General features: G+C 53.0%; 1 protein-coding gene across 1 annotated transcript; it reads right to left on the bottom strand.

Moving 5' to 3' along the window:
• Window positions 1–218: 218 nt before the first annotated feature.
• phka1a (phosphorylase kinase, alpha 1a (muscle)) lies at window positions 219–16,906 on the bottom strand. Its single transcript, XM_067261224.1, is given in 35 exon segments — window positions 219–933; window positions 1,275–1,475; window positions 1,833–1,886; window positions 2,056–2,217; window positions 2,498–2,542; window positions 2,897–2,932; window positions 3,404–3,525; window positions 3,694–3,798; window positions 4,041–4,188; window positions 4,482–4,534; window positions 4,537–4,624; window positions 4,890–4,945; window positions 4,948–5,042; window positions 5,353–5,381; window positions 5,383–5,496; window positions 5,628–5,722; window positions 6,048–6,221; window positions 6,299–6,450; window positions 6,589–6,667; window positions 8,153–8,297; window positions 8,567–8,676; window positions 8,772–8,906; window positions 9,389–9,467; window positions 9,556–9,663; window positions 9,779–9,874; window positions 9,946–10,068; window positions 10,186–10,239; window positions 10,524–10,670; window positions 11,044–11,142; window positions 12,271–12,351; window positions 12,573–12,655; window positions 13,083–13,251; window positions 13,465–13,512; window positions 14,179–14,337; window positions 16,646–16,906. Coding segments are annotated over 35 exon segments (3,696 nt in total). The 5' UTR covers window positions 16,724–16,906; the 3' UTR covers window positions 219–759.

Below are 16,906 nucleotides of genomic sequence, written 5' to 3'. Positions count from 1 at the left end.
ACACATCCTCAGACTAGAGTGTATAGTAGAGTCCTCATCAAATACTCATCAATGATAAATAGATTTTTTCAACCTTTTGAAACAAAATTGAATTCAAGTCAAACTGTTATCTGCTACTCAAATCTCATAAATGTTTTCATTTAATCTCATGAATATACTCCCATTGTATCCTTAACCTTAAAAAATGTTAGGCTTGTACAAAAACATCCTTCTCAACATTTACAGCTTTCTGATTTAATTTATTATCAACGAAAAGCAGTAGTTCTGAGCACACAGGAAGGCATTCGAGGTCAAAATCAACATCACACAAAACTCAAACCAGCAAAAACTTGTGTAACTTCTTTACAATACCTAAAATAATACTTTTAGTAATTCCACAAACACTGGAAATAATTCTTTGTTTATCAGACATCAGGTCAATTGTAAACTGGCCATTTTGACCAACCGCTAGTTTAGTAGGGTGTGAGTGTGCAAAACAACAGGTTTGTGTGCATATGTGTATCTGTGTGTGAGGTGTATGTGTACATGTTTGTATGTGTGTGTCTGTGTGACAGAAGGTGTGTGTGAGGTGTGTGTGTGAAGTGTGTGTAACAATGTGTGTGTGCATGTTTCCTTTAGACCTGGGTAAGCTACTACTTGCAAATCCTCTCAAGCAAACCCTCAGGTGCGCCTGATTAGTCTCACCCACTGCAATCAGGACCAACGGCTCGGTCTGACATCCGCCAGCAGCGAGTCGAATCAAACGCGCCCAACGTAGCTTTACTGCATGGCGCAGGCTCCGCTGGGGAGGAAGTCCTGGACGTAGACAGCCACAGCCTTGGACATGTACGTCATGCTGCCGAAGCGACCACTGGGGGCGCTGTCGTACAGCAGCCTGCACACCCCTGTGGACGGGTCCCTCTCCAGGATGCTCTCCTCTGCTCCCAGGTCCTTCTGCAGAGACGGGGGAGGGAAGGAGGAGAGAGGGGCGAGGGGGAGAGGTGAGGGGTGAGGGATACGTAGGAGGTGAAGAAAGAGGAGAGATGGAAAGAAAGAGAAAAGAAATAGAAAGACAGGATGCTGCAGATGGAGAGACAGTGAGAGGAAGAGAGGATAGAAAGAGGAAAAGCAGGCGAGAGAGAGAAAGAAAGATGGAAAGAGAGAGAGGGAAAGAGAGAGAGAGGGAGATAAAGAGAGAGATGGAAAGAGAGAGAGATGGAAAGAGAGAGAGAGGGAGATAAAGAGAGAGATGGAAAGAGAGAGAGATGGAAAGAGAGAGAGAGAGAGGAACGGACCTGGTCTCGGTAGAACATGTCGTTGCCGATGTGGACGATCTTCTCCACGTGGACGATGCTCCCGATGGAGTCCACTTCCACGTCGGCCAGCAGGGTCAGAACCAGGATGGCCTCCACCAGGAGCTGCCGGTACTCCGGCTGAGGAACCCGGTTCAGAACCGTCTCCACGTGGACCGCAAACTTGATCTCACCGGGGGTCATCTGGGGGGGGGGGGGGGGGGGGGGAGGGGGGGATAGATGGAGTGGGGGGGGGGGAAGGGAGAGTTGGATGGAGAAGGAGATATGACAGTAGATGTCAAGGCAAGTTTGTTTGGATGGATGGATAGATGGATGGATAGATGGATGGAGTGTGTGCAGAGGGCTGAGAGTGGTGTAAGTCAGGTAGCTGAGCGGTTAGGGAATTGGGCTAGTAATCCGAAGGTTGCTGGGTCGATTCCTGGCAGTGCCCAATGACGTTGTGTCCTTGGGCAAGGCACTTCACCCTACTTGCCTCAGGGGGAATGTCCCTGTACTTACTGTAAGATAAGAGCGTCTGCAAAATGACTAAATGTAAGTTACCTCTCTGGTGGTAGAGGAGGGCAGGACAAAACCCTCTATAGACAGGCCGTGGCACTGCAACACAACAGGAAACTTGCTTACTTCAGTTTCGATTCAGTTTAGTTTAGTACGATGCAATCCATCACTTTCACTCCCTTCCAATTCCTCTCCTGTAATCTCTCTCTCCCTCTCTCCCTCCCCCCCTCCCCTCTCTCTCGTCACATCAGAACTCGGAGAGTCTCACCTTCTGCAGAATCCTCCAGACCTTCTGGTAGAACCCCACAGGTACTCGGTTCAGAGCCCCGTCCAGGCGCCTCCTGCGTAGCCATTGGCCGTGCCTCATATCCCTGACGACAGGCAGGTGAGCTGGGATGTCTAGCGACTCTATGGAGGGCATCCTGTACCTCTGCCAGACCATAATAAACACAGTGAGAAAGACCAGCCAACAGCTTCCGGGGTAAAGGGACTGTAACCTACGTAGAATAAAAATCTAGTAATAATGTATTCGTTTAGCGGATGCTTTTATCCAAAGCGACATGTGGGTCCATCACTCCACACCCATCCCACACATAGGTGAGGGGATTGGATCCCATGTAGGTCAGTGAGATATGATTCCATCGGTCAGATCTCAGTAGTACAGACTATTAATAGCTAGATTCATAGGAATGTATTTATAAAAGACTTACCCCAGACTCGATGTGTTCAATGTCCAGCATGTGAGGCGTCAGACTCTAATGAGGGGAGAAGAGAGAGGTAGAGAGAGAGGTAGAGAGACGGGTAAATAGAGAAAGGATGAGATAAAACACGACACAAGAAAGAGAAAAGAAGGGTAGGAGAGAGAAAGAAAGAAAAAGAGAAATGCATGAGATAAAACACAACGCAACGTCCTTCCCTCTGGATCTCCAGGATCAACAAACACCGTCTCATCACCATTACAGAGCTAAATTACTGTCTGATCACCATCACCATGGCACCCAGTGCCCAGTGAATTCAACCCTTGTTGACCGCCAAGTTGACCCCTCACTATCGTTAACATGCAGTTGGGGGAATTAACCCCGTCAAAGATGAAGATTCATCATCATCACCTTACAAGTCTCCGTCAGAGATAATCTGTGTTCCAGCTGTAACAGAGAGAGGGGCGTTGAGTGGAGAGGAGAGGTGGACTGACTGACCACACACACACACAGACTGACTGACCACACACACACACACGTGGACTGACTGACCACACACACACACACAGACTGACTGACCACACACACACACAGACTGACACACACGACACACACACACACACACACACACACACACACGTGGACTGACTGACCACCACAACACACACACAACACACAGACTGACTGACCACCACACGCACATGTGGACTGACTGACCACACACACACACACACACAGACTGACTGACCAACACGACACACACACACAGACTGACTGACCACACACACACACACACACACAGACTGACCACACACACACACACACAGACTGACTGACCACCACACACACACAGACTGACTACACACACACACACGTGGACTGACTGACCACACACACACACACACGCACGGTTCCTACCATCTTCATGTCGCTCTTCAGCTTGCTGATCCAGCCCTCTCGCTCTTGGTGGCCCCAAACATGCCCGACCTCGTGGATGGAGATGGCTGGACTGGCCCCCGTAGACTGGTCAACAGAACGCACTGGAGGAGCACACACACACACACACACTGGAATATACTTACATATACACACCAGAATATTTACACATACACCATCAAATTACTAACTCTTTCTAACAAAGTAGGACTAATCAGGAAGAGGACAGGGAATAGGAAGTGGAGGAAGTTATCAGTGATTGGTTGACTGACCGCTCTTCTGCACTCTCGAATTCTTTCCCCAGGACAGGATGTGATGTAAGAGGTTCTTCAGCTCCGACGGACTCAAACTCATCAGACTCTCTGTGGCCTCTTCTCCTGCTCACACACACACACCACACACCATCTCTGGGACTGGGCCAATCACCAACAAGAGTTTCTCTCGCTCTCTCCCCTCGGCCCCTTCTTACCCCACTTTACCTCCCATCCTCTCTTCCCCCCCTCCCTTCCTCTCCTCTCCTCCACTCCACCCCCCCCCCTCCCCTCCTCTCCATCCATTCTCTCCTCCCCCCTCCCTCCCTCCCCTCCCCCCCTCCCTCCCCTCCCCCCCTCCCCCGTACCGGAGCAGTTGAGGGACTGGGCCAGCTCGGTGGCCATGACCTGGATGATGAGTCCGATGCGGAGACGGAACATCTCAGAGAACAGGCTGGGCTGGGTCCTCATGTTCATGGCCAGGAACACCATGATCTCCTGCAGGGAGGAGAGGGACTTCACAATGTGTTGGTGTTTCTACCTGTCTGAGTGTGTGTGTGTGTGTGTGTGTCTCTGTGCGTGTGTGTGTGTCTGTCTCTGTGTGTGTGTGTCTCTGTACGTGTGTGTGTGTCTGTCTCTGTGTGTGTGTGTGTGTCTCTGTGCGTGTGGTGTGTGTGTCTCTGTGTGTGTGTGTGGTGTCTCTGTGCGTCTGTCTCTGTGTGTGTGTGTGTGTGTGTGTCTCTGTGTGTGTGTGTGTGTGTGTGTCTCTGTGTGTGTGTGTGTGTGTGTGTGTCTCTGTGTGGGATCGCTATGGTGATGTTGTTCTCGCTGGCCTCGTCGATGAGTTTGACCAGCTGGTCGGGGGGTATGGGGCGGTGATGGTCTTCTCTCTGGGCTCAGGGGGAAGGCCCACCGTCAGGTGCTTCTGGTGGGCCAGCAAATCAGAGCAGGCCTGGAGACACACAACAACCAATCAGAGCAGGCCCGGGGGACACACAACAACCAATCAGAGCAGGTCTGGGGACACACAACAGGGAATAAACACCTCTAATCAGTAGTAGTTGACGGTGTTTCTGGAGTGTGTATTTATGTATGTGTATTAATGTGTGTGTATTAATGTGTGTGTGTGTATTAATGTGTGTGTATTAATGTGTGTGCGTGTATTAATGTGTGTGTATTAATGTGTGTGTGTGTGTATTAATGTGTGTGTGTCTCACCCAGTCCAGCTCCTCCACCTTCTTGCGCAGCATGCCAGAGATCATGCGGATGAGGCCCAGTGCCGCAGGTCTCCAGCCTTCTCATACAGCTCAGACAGCAGCTCCCTCACCGTGCTGCCTGGGCCCTGCAGCTGGGTGTCCCACTCCATACCCCTGGAGGAGGGAGGGAGGGAGGGGAGAGAGGGAGGGAGGGAGGGGAGAGAGGGAGGGAGGGAGGGGAGAGAGGGAGGGAGGGAGGGGAGAGAGGGAGGGAGGGAGGGGAGAGAGGGAGGGAGGGAGGGAGGGAGGGAGGGAGGGAGGGAGGGAGGGAGGGAGGGAGGGGAGGGAGGGAGGGAGGGAGGGAGGGAGGGAGGGAGGGAGGGAGGGGAGAGGGAGGGGGGGAGGGAAGAACCGTGAGAGATAGAAATAGAGCATTGTATCTCTCAAAATGGAGACAGAGAGACAGCGAGAGGGACAGACTGACTTGTCCTTGAAGAGGATGTAGAGGATGTCCTGCCTGGTCCTGCAGGTTGTGGGTGTCCTTCAGCATCTGCACCAGAGCCCGGTGGTCTATCTGCCCACTGGCGTCTCTGGGGACGCTGCTGTCTGTCACCACCACCATGGGAGTCTGGGGGGGAGAGAAAGAGGAGGGAGGGATAGAAGGATAAAGTTGGACCACCCACATACACACACCCCTACACACACATTGCTACACACACACACCCCTACACACACATTGCTACACACACACACACACACCTGGCTGGTGAGAGCTCTGGGAGAGTCTGTGAGGTGGAGGTTGAGGGAGGGTTGAGGAGAACGAAACAGCTTGGTGGGCAGATACATCTGAACATCTGAGAGAGAGAGAGAGAGAGAGAGAGAGGGGGGGGAGAGGAGAGAGAGAGGGAGGGGGGGGAGAGAGAGAGAGAGGGGGGGAGAGAGAGACAGAGAGAGGGAGGGGGGGGAGAGAGAGAGAGAGAGAGGGGGGGGGGGGGAGAGAGAGAGGGAAAGAGAGAGACAGTGAGGGGGGAGAGAGAGAGACAGAGACAGAGAGGGGGGGGGAGAGGGGAAGAGAGAGAAAGAGGGAGAGAAAGACAGAATTAAGAGAGACAGAAAAAGAGAGAGAGAAGGTGATTATGTTTCCATGTCAGGATGGCAGTAGAGGCTTCAGGTCCTCACTGTGGATGTTGAGCTCCTTGGCCTTGTTGACGAGGGACACCATCTCTCTGGTCTTGTTGGCGGCCGCCCTGAACTTGCCAAGGCCTCCCTGCTGACCCCTGACCTTTAACCCCGACTTGGCGGTGGACGTGGCCAGCAGACGGTCAAGGTACTGAGCGAGGTCATCGTCGGTGTCTGGGGGTCAGAGGTCAGTTAGATGGTAAGGTCTGTGTTCCTCTCCTCCCTCCCTCCCTCCCTCCCTGCCTCCGTACCGTCATCGAAGCATAGCTCGTCGTACGTACTGCCGTCGTACTCCTCGTCGTCACGGTAATGGCCCATGGCGCCAGGGGACTTCCCGTCCAGGAAGCTCAGGTGGGCGAAACAGGAAGTGGTCAGAAACTCAGACAGTTTCCCTGTCTGGACCCTGAGGGAGGAGGAGGGTGAGGAGGTGGGGAGAGAAGGAGAGTTGGTGGAGAGGGAGGGTGAGGAGGAGAGAAGTTATGAGGCACTGTGTACGGTGTGTGTGAGAACTCCCTCTCCCCCTCCCCCTCCCTCTCCTCACCTGGCTCCTCCATAGTACCCATCCTGCAGCTTCTTCAGTGTGGCCAGAACTGCAGGGTCCAGATCTGAATGGTCCTCAGCTGGAACACACACACACACAGCAAGTGAGAAAATAAGAATAAACAGCCAAACACAAACACACTCCCACTGACATTCACACTCTCTCCCTCTCTCTGTCTCTGTGACACAGACGTAAACTCTCACACAGACAGACACACACACAGACACAGACTGACTGACTGAGCATGGTCTGGGAGATGGGGAAGGTGACAGACAGGCAGGCAGGCAGACAGGCAGACTGACTGAGCATGGTCTGGGAGATGGGGAAGGTGACAGGCAGGCAGGCAGGCAGACAGACTGAGCATGGTCTGGGAGATGGGGAAGGTGACAGACAGGCAGACAGACAGGCAGACAGACAGACAGACAGACAGGCAGGCAGGCAGACAGGCAGGCAGACTGACTGAGCATGGTCTGGGAGATGGGGAAGGTGACAGACAGACAGGCAGACAGACAGGCAGACTGACTGAGCATGGTCTGGGAGATGGGGAAGGTGACAGACAGGCAGACAGACAGACAGGCAGACAGACTGAGCATGGTCTGGGAGATGGGGAAGGTGACAGACAGGCAGACAGACAGGCCGGCAGACAGGCAGACTGACTGAGCATGGTCTGGGAGATGGGGAAGGTGACAGGCAGGCAGGCAGGCAGACTGACTGAGCATGGTCTGGGAGATGGGGAAGGTGACAGACAGGCAGGCAGGCAGACAGGCAGACTGACTGAGCATGGTCTGGGAGATGGGGAAGGTGACAGACAGACAGACAGGCAGGCAGACAGGCAGACTGACTGAGCATGGTCTGGGAGATGGGGAAGGTGACAGACAGACAGGCAGGCAGACAGGCAGACTGACTGAGCATGGTCTGGGAGATGGGGAAGGTGACAGACAGACAGGCAGACTGACTGAGCATGGTCTGGGAGATGGGGAAGGTGACAGACAGACAGGCAGGCAGACAGACAGACAGGCAGACTGACTGAGCATGGTCTGGGAGATGGGGAAGGTGACAGACAGGCAGACTGACTGAGCATGGTCTGGGAGATGGGGAAGGTGACAGACAGACAGGCAGACAGGCAGACTGACTGAGCATGGTCTGGGAGATGGGGAAGGTGACAGACAGACAGACAGACAGGCAGACAGGCAGACAGGCAGACAGGCAGACAGACAGACTGACTGAGCATGGTCTGGGAGATGGGGAAGGTGACAGACAGACAGACAGGCAGACAGGCAGACAGGCAGACAGGCAGACAGACAGACTGACTGAGCATGGTCTGGGAGATGGGGAAGGTGACAGACAGACAGACAGACAGACAGACAGACAGACAGGCAGACAGGCAGACAGACAGACAGACTGACTGAGCATGGTCTGGGAGATGGGGAAGGTGACAGACAGACAGACAGGCAGACAGGCAGACAGACAGACTGACTGAGCATGGTCTGGGAGATGGGGAAGGTGACAGACAGACAGACAGACAGGCAGGCAGACAGGCAGACAGGCAGACAGACAGACTGACTGAGCATGGTCTGGGAGATGGGGAAGGTGACGGTAGGTCTCCCGGTCATCCTCCAGCGGGAGGACAGGTAGGACAGGTCTGTACGCAGCATCTCCACAATCATCCTGTTATCAAGCGCCAGGTAGAACTGCTGGTGGTCTATGAACTGGAGGAGACAGGGAGAGAGAGAGGACATTAGATAGAGGAAGACAGATACAGAGAGAAAGCGTGAGAGAGAGAAGGAAAGATGATGGGTTAGGGTCTGACCTGGGGGGTCAGGGTCTGACCTGGGGGGTCAGGGGTTAGGGTCTGACCTGGGGGGTCAGGGTCTGACCTGAAGGGTCAGGGGTTAGGGTCTGACCTGGGGGGTCAGGGGTTAGGGTCTGACCTGGGGGGTCAGGGTCTGACCTGGGGGGTCAGGGGTTAGGGTCTGACCTGAGGGGTGAAGGCGAACATGGTGTTCCTGATGATGTAGAACTTGGAGGTCCCCAGCACTCCCATCCTCCTGTAGGGTCGGCCTGTCAGCCCCAGCCTCTGGTTACAACCTGGAGGGAGACATTCACCATGTCTAACACACGTCTACATTTGGTGTTACAGTGTGCACATGAGCATATGTGTGCACATGTGTGTGTTTGGGTACCTAGCCTAGCGTAGATGTGACTGAGCACACTGGAGGGCTGGACGTGGATGGGGAGGATGTCTGCTACCGTCTCCACCTCGATACCATTCTTCAGCAGCAGCTCCTTGATCTCCTCGTTCTCCGCCAGGATCGACACTGGAGGAGGAGGAGAGGAGAGAGGAGGAGAGGAGAGAGGAAGAGAGGAGGAGGAGAGGAAGAGAGGAAGAGAGGAGGGGGAGATGAGAGAGGAGGAGAGGAGAGAGGAGGAGGAGGAGAGAGGAAGAGAGGAGGAGGAGAGGAAAGGAGGAGGGGAGGAGGAGAGAGGAGGAGGGGAGAGGGAGAGGAGAGAGGAAGAGAGGAGGAGGAGAGGAGAGAGGACGAGGAGGAGAGAGGAAGAGAGGAGGAGGAGAGGAGAGAGGAGGAGGGGAGGAGGAGAGAGGAGGAGGGGAGAGGAAGAGAGGAGGAGGAGAGAGGAGGAGGAGGAGAGAGGAGGAGGGGAGGAGGAGAGGAAGACAAGATAGGAAGAGAAGAGAGAGAAGAGAATGGATCGTTTCTCATCTATAGCGTCTGATGGCAGAATGTGAGACAGCCCCATCACAGAGGAGAGGAGGAACAGAGGGTGGAGGAGAGGAGCTCACCCTGGACCACCACGTCAGGTTTGGGGATGGTGGAGAAACGTCTGTTGAGAGGATCGATCTCTCCTGGAGCCAGGAAACCCTGACACACACACACACACACTTTATTATTCTTTTATAAGTGTGTTTGTGTAGGTTTATTTCCAGTGTGTGTGTGTGTGACCTCTGACCTCAGCCAGCAGACTGCCCAGGACGTAGAGAGACTGGCCCCACTTCAGAGGACACTTCCCCAGGGGAACCCTCTCCACCGTGTGGGGGTTCAAATACTCCTCATCCACCTACACACACACAATTCCATTATTCCATGTATAACTGGATAGCTGGATGGATACACAGACCGACAGACAGACAAAGAGAGACAGAGAGAGAGAGAGAGAGAGATCCAGGTCTAACCTTGTCAGCAGGAACACTGTACAGTTCCGGCACCAGTCTGATGCCGTCCTTCTGTTTGATCAGAATCCCCTCCAGGGCCTCTCTGTACTCCTGGACCTGCGGACATCACAACCTGCTCATAACCTGCTCACAACACACCTGCTCCAGGTACACACACACACACACACCTGCTCAGGGCTGTTGATGAAGATGCCGTCCAGGATGAGGTAGGTCCAGAACAGCGGCCACTCACACTCGATGTTCTCAAACAGCTTCAGCTCTGCTGACTCATAGTACAGACGCTGAGGATCCTGGGGGAGGAGGGAGGGGAGGAAGGGGGGGGGGGGAGGGAGGGGTGGTAGAAGTAAGCATAGTGAACAAGTGTATTGGAAAGAGAGACAACTAGAGAGAGAGAGAGAGAGATTTACCTCTTTAGGAGTCTTGTGTCCATCTCTGAGGAACCTGCAGCACCCATATCGACCCTGAACAACACAAGAGGATCACGAGAGGAACGGAATAGAAAGTTACAACTCATGAGACCTGAGGAACCTGACAGAGAGGGAGAGGGAGAGGGAGAGAGAGGGGAGAGAGAGAGAGGAGAGAGAGAGAGAGAGAGAGGGAGAGAGAGGGAGGGAGGGAGGGTGGGAGGGAGGGATGGAGGGAGGGAGGGAGAGAGAGAGAGAGGGAGGGAGGGAGAGAGAGAGGGAGAGAGAGAGAGGGGGAGATAGAGGGAGAGAGGGAGAGAGAGAGGCGCGGCATGGCCGACCTGCAGCTTGGAGATGATCTCCTCCTTGGTGAGGGTGACGATGCTCAGGTCCTCCACAGCGAAGGCGGGGTAGGAGAGGATGGAGAGGACGCCGGCATCCACCTCTTTAGACATGGAGGCTCTGGGGAGCATGGAGGTCAGGATGGACTGGAGGGGGAGGGAGGAGGGGGGAGGGGGAGGGAGGAGGGGGGGAGGGGGAGGGAGGAGGGGGGAGGGAGGGGGAGGGAGGAGGGGAGATGGTTTATTCGTTTTGCACTTGAAGTAGTCTGTGCACGTGTGTGTGTGTGTACGTGTGTGCACCTGTGTGTGTGTGTGTACCTGTGTGTGTGTGTGTGTGTACGTGTGTGTACCTGTGTGTGTGTGTGTGTGTACGTGTGTGTACCTGTGTGTGTGTGTGTGTGTGTGTACGTGTGTGCACCTGTGTGTGTGTGTGTGTACGTGTGTGCACCTGTGTGTGCACCTGTGTGTGTGTGTGTGCACCTGTGTGTGTGTGTGTGCACCTGTGTGTGTGTGTGTGTACCTGGCAGTGCTGGATGTCGTCTGCCAGGGCGTGCACCACAGAGCCTGGTCCTCCTTTGGCTCCAAACAGGTTCAGGTCATCCAGCGCCTCCAGAGCTGCCTGGCAACAACACACACAAACAAACAAACACACAAACAAACAAACACACAAACAAACAAACACACAAACAAACAAACAAACCATCTCAGGTTGAGATTTCTGCATGACTCTTACGCTCAAACTCAGCATGACAAACCCAGTTCCACATCAGGTCCAAGTGAGAATTACCACCAACTTATGTCCAGTACTGTAACATGTGGTGTAAACGCGCTACACTTCAAGTGACACACGTGTGTTTCCATGGATACTAAGTATGAACTGAAGTATTCCATTGGGAGTGTGTGTGTTCTGAGAAGGGGCTTCTGTCTGAGTGAGCTTCGGTTCTTAGAAGAACAGGAGTTAATACGCTGTCAGGAACCTGATATCTCACACAGACACACACAGACACACACACACACGCACACACACAACAGCTGAGTATGTGGTAATGATTGACTAAGACAGGGTTTCACACATTGCTTCCGTGAACACCACACACACACACACACACGTAGGCGTACATATGTACAGTAAGGGGTTGAGGAGAGGCATGCGTTAAGGAACTGAACGCAGGATCAATGGATTAAAAGAGGAGAGAAGGGAGGAGAGGAGAATGTGTACAGAGTGTTCCGGAAGCTTGACATCTGATACCGTCAGTGTTCCGACAGGCCTAACTGGACTGTTTCCATGGCGTCAATCAATTTCATAGGCTGATTCACACACACACACACACACACACACACACGGGAATGATGACCTTTTCTCTTCACCCCATCACCTCCCTTCCTGTCCTGCTCCCCTTCTCTCTCTCCTTCTCCCTCTCCTTCTCTCTCTTCTCTCTTCTTCTCCCTCTCCTTCTCTCTCCCCTTCTCCCTCTCCTTCTCTCTCTCCTTCTCTCTCTCCTTCTCCCTCTCCTTCTCTCTCCCCTTCTCCCTCTCCTTCTCTCTCTCCTTCTCTCTCCCCTTCTCCCTCTCCTTCTCTCTCTCCTTCTCTCTCTCCTTCTCCCTCTCACTATTCTCTCTTCCATCTACCCTCCAGGAATATGGTTTACACTCAGCTATACACTAGCAGCACTTACACTAAGTGTGTGTGCACGTGCATGCATGTGTGTGCATGAGTGTGTGTGTGTATGTGTGCGTGCGTGTTTACCTTGGCCATTCCTATGGAGCTGGCGTTGAGCTCAGCTATGCCCTGGTTGGTCTTGTCTCCTCTTTCCCACATCCCATAATCCTTTGGGACAAAGACAGGAAGAGTGAGAAACACAACAACAACAACAACAGCAGCTACTTAGGAGAGGGTGAGGGTTAGGGTGAAGGTCATTGTTAGGGTCGAGGGTCAGGGGGAGGTTCAGGGTCAGGAGGGTCATGGTCAGGTGGGTGGGGGTCATGGTCAGCAGGGTGGAGGTGAGGGTCAGGTGGGGTGGAGGTGAGGTGAAGGTTAAAGTGGCTCACCGCTACTTTGTACGCTGCCTCGATGTAGAACATGAGGTTCTGAACCACGTCCACCTCATCCTGGGTGTAGACGATGTGGAGACCTGCACAGCAGAGCGCAGGTGTAACACACACACACACACACACACACACACACACACACACACACACACACACCAGAGAATAACTATAACACACACACACACACACCAGAGAATAACTATAACACACACACCTGCACACCAGAGTAGAACTGGTCTCTCACACACACACCAGAGAATAACTATAACACACACACCTGCACACCAGAGGAGAGCTGGTCACACACACACACACCAGAGAATAACTATAACACACACACCTGCACACCAGAGTAGAACTGGTCTCTCACACAAACACCAGAGAATAACTATAACACACACACCTGCACACCAGAGTAGAACTGGTCTCTCACACACACACCAGAGAATAACTATAACACACACACCTGCACACCAGAGGAGAGCTGGTCACACACACACACACACACACCTGAGGCAGTCATCTGGGCCAGGAACAGCAGGAAGAGGGAGGTGGCATCCACCTGGAGATGGCCCCACTGGTCGTCCTCGACAACGGTGGCGCAGGTGTGCGTGTTGTACTTGGCATGGAGCGAATCGGACGGACTTTTACTGTACTTGAACTTCTCTACTTTGTCAAGCTGGAGAGCAGAGGAGGGGAGGAAAGAGGAGAGGGAAGAGGAGAGGAAAGAGGAGAGGGGATGTCAGTGCTAGGTGTGTGTCTCAGTGTGTGTGTGTGTGTGTGTGTGTGTGTGTGTGTGTGTGTGTGTGTGTGTGTGTGTGTGTCTCAGTGTGTGTGTGCGTGTGTGTGTGTGTGTGTTTCAGTGTGCGTGTTTGTTTCTGTGTGTGCATACCTGTCTCATAATGCACTGTAGTAGACCTCTCATGAGTTTCACCACACTCTGCAAGGAGAGAGAGGAAGAGAGAAAATAAGAGAAAAATAGAGAGAGATATATAGAGAGAGAGAAAGAGGGAAAGAAAGAAAGCAAGAGAGAGAGAGAGTGAGAGAAAATAAACAATGACCTTTTTGTTTTATCGTATCTCATTCCAGTCAGAGTAACAGGATACTGCTGACGCCTGCGCTGCATGGTACACTCTGTCAGCACCTGCTCCCCACCTGCTCCAGTTCGTAGGCCTTGGCCTACCTGCCTACCCCACCTCCCAGCCCCATACCCTGGGCTAACCCTCTACTCCAGCCCCAGGCTTCCCCACCTGCTCCAGCTCGTAGGCCTTGGCCTACCCCACCTCCCAGCCCCATACCCTGGGCTAACCCTCTACTCCAGCCCCAGGCTTCCCCACCTGCTCCAGCTCGTAGGCCTTGGCCTACCCCACCTCCCAGCCCCATACCCTGGGCTAACCCTCTACTCCAGCCCCAGGCTTCCCCACCTGCTCCAGCTCGTAGGCCTTGGCCTACCTGCCTACCCCACCTCCCAGCCCCATACCCTGGGCTAACCCTCTACTCCAGCCCCAGGCTTCCCCACCTGCTCCAGCTCGTAGGCCTTGGCCTACCCCACCTCCCAGCCCCATACCCTGGGCTAACCCTCTACTCCAGCCCCAGGCTTCCCCACCTGCTCCAGCTCGTAGGCCTTGGCCTTGTCCTCGTCCCGGTCGGCGTTCTTCCTGTAGGCCAGGCTGAGCGCCCAGACCGACAGGATGCTGTAGACGTTGTCTCTGACCCAGGAGTCCGGCTGGTCCTCGCTGGCCGGCAGCAGACCAGTGACAGGGTCCTGCAGGGGTCAGAGGTTAAATGGTCAAACGGGCTGAAACATGAAGCAGGTGACGTCCCTGACAACGGGCGTCCCGTCTGGTCACCGCTGACTAGCGATCGACCCCTGTCCCTGTCCTGGCTGGGGTCAAAGGTGAAAGGTCTTTTAGTGAATGAGGGAAATCGCTAGCTACCCCGAAATCTGTTTAGGTCATTCAAACTGAATTTTGGTTTGAAATATAAAACCCTCAATCAATCTCTACATGCTCAGGATCAATTCAGTTACTATATAGTTCCGTCCTATGGTTGGAATACTCAGTAACAGTAGAACGACAGTAAACTGTGTTCCTCTACATCCTGGGGTGGGATGCGTTCTGTAAAGATAGAACGGTGTTCCTCGTGAAGGGAGGTGACTCCACTGCCAGGCGGTATTGAGGTCACGTTGACATAACGTGACGGATAATCCCTCTCAGCTGCACAGATGCTGGAGTCAGTCGCTAAGTTGGCCAACCAGTCAGTCAGCCAATCAGTCAACAAGTCAGTCAGTCAGCTGGTCAGCCAGTCAGTTTGGGCACCTGATGCAAGGACGCAGTGTCAAAATGCAGGTTTCTTCCTGACTGTTAGACAACCTTACCTGCAGGGTATGTGTGTGTGTGTGTGTGTGTGTGTGTGTGTGTGTGTGCGTGCGTGCGTGCGTGCGTGTGTGTGTGTGTGAATGTGTGTGTGTGTGTATGTGTGTGTGTGTGTGTGTGTGTGTGTGTGTGTGTGTGTGTGTGTGAATGGACCTCTTGTAGGTGGCAATGCCTTGTTTGGATGGCTGGCTGTCTGACTACTTATTTAACTGTCTGACTGGTCAACTGGCTGGCTGGTTCTCTGTCCGGCTGGTCGCAGGGTGATTACATTACATTTACATTTAGTCATTTAGCAGACACTCTTATCCAGAGCGACTTACAATAAGTACAGGGACATTTTGCCCGAGGCAAGTAGGGTGAAGTGCCTTGCCCAAGGACACAACGTCATTTTCGCATGGCCAGAATCGAACCGGCAACCTTCTGATTAATAGCCCGATTCCCTAACCGCTCAGCCATCTGTTCCCTGTCGTTTGTTTACGCTCTGAATCCCAACAAAAGCACTGAGTGGGTGGCTTCCAAGGACTTCCAGTAAAGCTGGGACTGGGAGCCAACACTGGCGGGTGACTGGCTCGTTACTCCTGAAAGGCCCCTCAAACCTTGAACGAGCCCTGACTGACAGCAGGCCTGGACAGACCTGAGCCCAGCTGTCCTGTCCTGCTACGGTCAGCTCAGCTGGGACGAGGGAGGCAGAAACAGATTGTGTAGTCAGTGGCGGTTCTAATTTTTTATTCAGTCAGCTCAGGGGGGCCACAGGGGGGGGCCAGGGACATTCTTACAGGGGCACCGGCCCCTGTAGCCCCCCCTGTAGAACCGCCCCTGTCTGTAGTTGTAGTGAAGAAGCAGGCTGGACCTGTCTGTATATCTCTGTCAGTGTGTGTGTATGTGTGTGTGTGTGTGTGTGTGTGTGTGTGTGTGTGTGTGTGTGTGTGAGTGTGTGTTTGCATCTTTCTGTCTCTGTATGTGTGTGTGAGTGCATAAATGAATGTGTGTGTGCCTGCATGTGTCTGTAAGTCTGTGAATGTGTTCCTGTTAAGAGTGCATGAACACGTGTGTGCATGTATGTGCTACTGCCTACATGTCTACGAGTGCATGTGTGTGTGTGTGTGTGTGTGTGTGTGTAATGTGTAACCTGACCCTCAGGTCATTCAGGAAATGCTCTAAGAGCCACAGCCCAGGAGGTTAAAGCACGTGGTGGGTATCTGTCCTCTGAACGGGGGCACTGCACGCGCGCAGCGATGTTGACTGAGAGAGAAAGTGTCCAATAGCACATTTCAATAATGAAATATCTCTATACATTTGTTAGTTAAGAAGAGGCTTTGTCTTGGACATAGGGAAGTTGGTGTAATGAGTGCATATCTTTGACATAAGTCGTTGTCCTATCCTTCCCTTTTTCGCCCCACTGGTCAACATGATTTGACGTTCATCAACCCTAGACGAAGTCTTGCATTACGGCGGCAATAGTCTATACTTTGTGAACTGAGTGGGGGCTTATGTTGGGTTAGTTTTAAATCACAACGTCTGATTTGAGTGTTTAATTCAGGGTTGAAAAAACGTTATGTTAAAAGTTTAAGATTTCGACCGGGAGAGTTAACTTGACCCTGTGTACAAAAACAGTCATGCTCGATGTCGGACTTTCAATGTTGCAATGGAGGCAGAGAGTCCAGTCCACATTCATGATTAACCTCCCACCACACTCACTTGGTGACGAAGAATGGTCTGTTGTACAATCCGGGCATAATTGTCGAGTTTTACACCGGAGTTGCTTCGGCTTCTCATGTTGACAAAGTCGATGTCCTCTTCCGTGGTACACTAGTAGGATTTTGGGCTAAAGGCGAAGTTTAAATCTTGCAGCTTCTTGCTGTCATACTGTCTGCATCTCTAGGTGGGTTTTCACGTTTACACACGTAAAAGCTAAAGGGGGAAACAGAACTATTAACGCCAGTTGCAAAAGTCCCGGCG

The sequence above is a fragment of the Osmerus mordax genome, chromosome 23 (assembly GCF_038355195.1).
Source record: "Osmerus mordax isolate fOsmMor3 chromosome 23, fOsmMor3.pri, whole genome shotgun sequence".
Lineage (NCBI taxonomy): Eukaryota > Metazoa > Chordata > Actinopteri > Osmeriformes > Osmeridae > Osmerus > Osmerus mordax.
The sequence above is the reverse complement of the archived record's forward strand: the minus strand, read 5'-3'. Positions and strand labels throughout refer to the sequence as shown.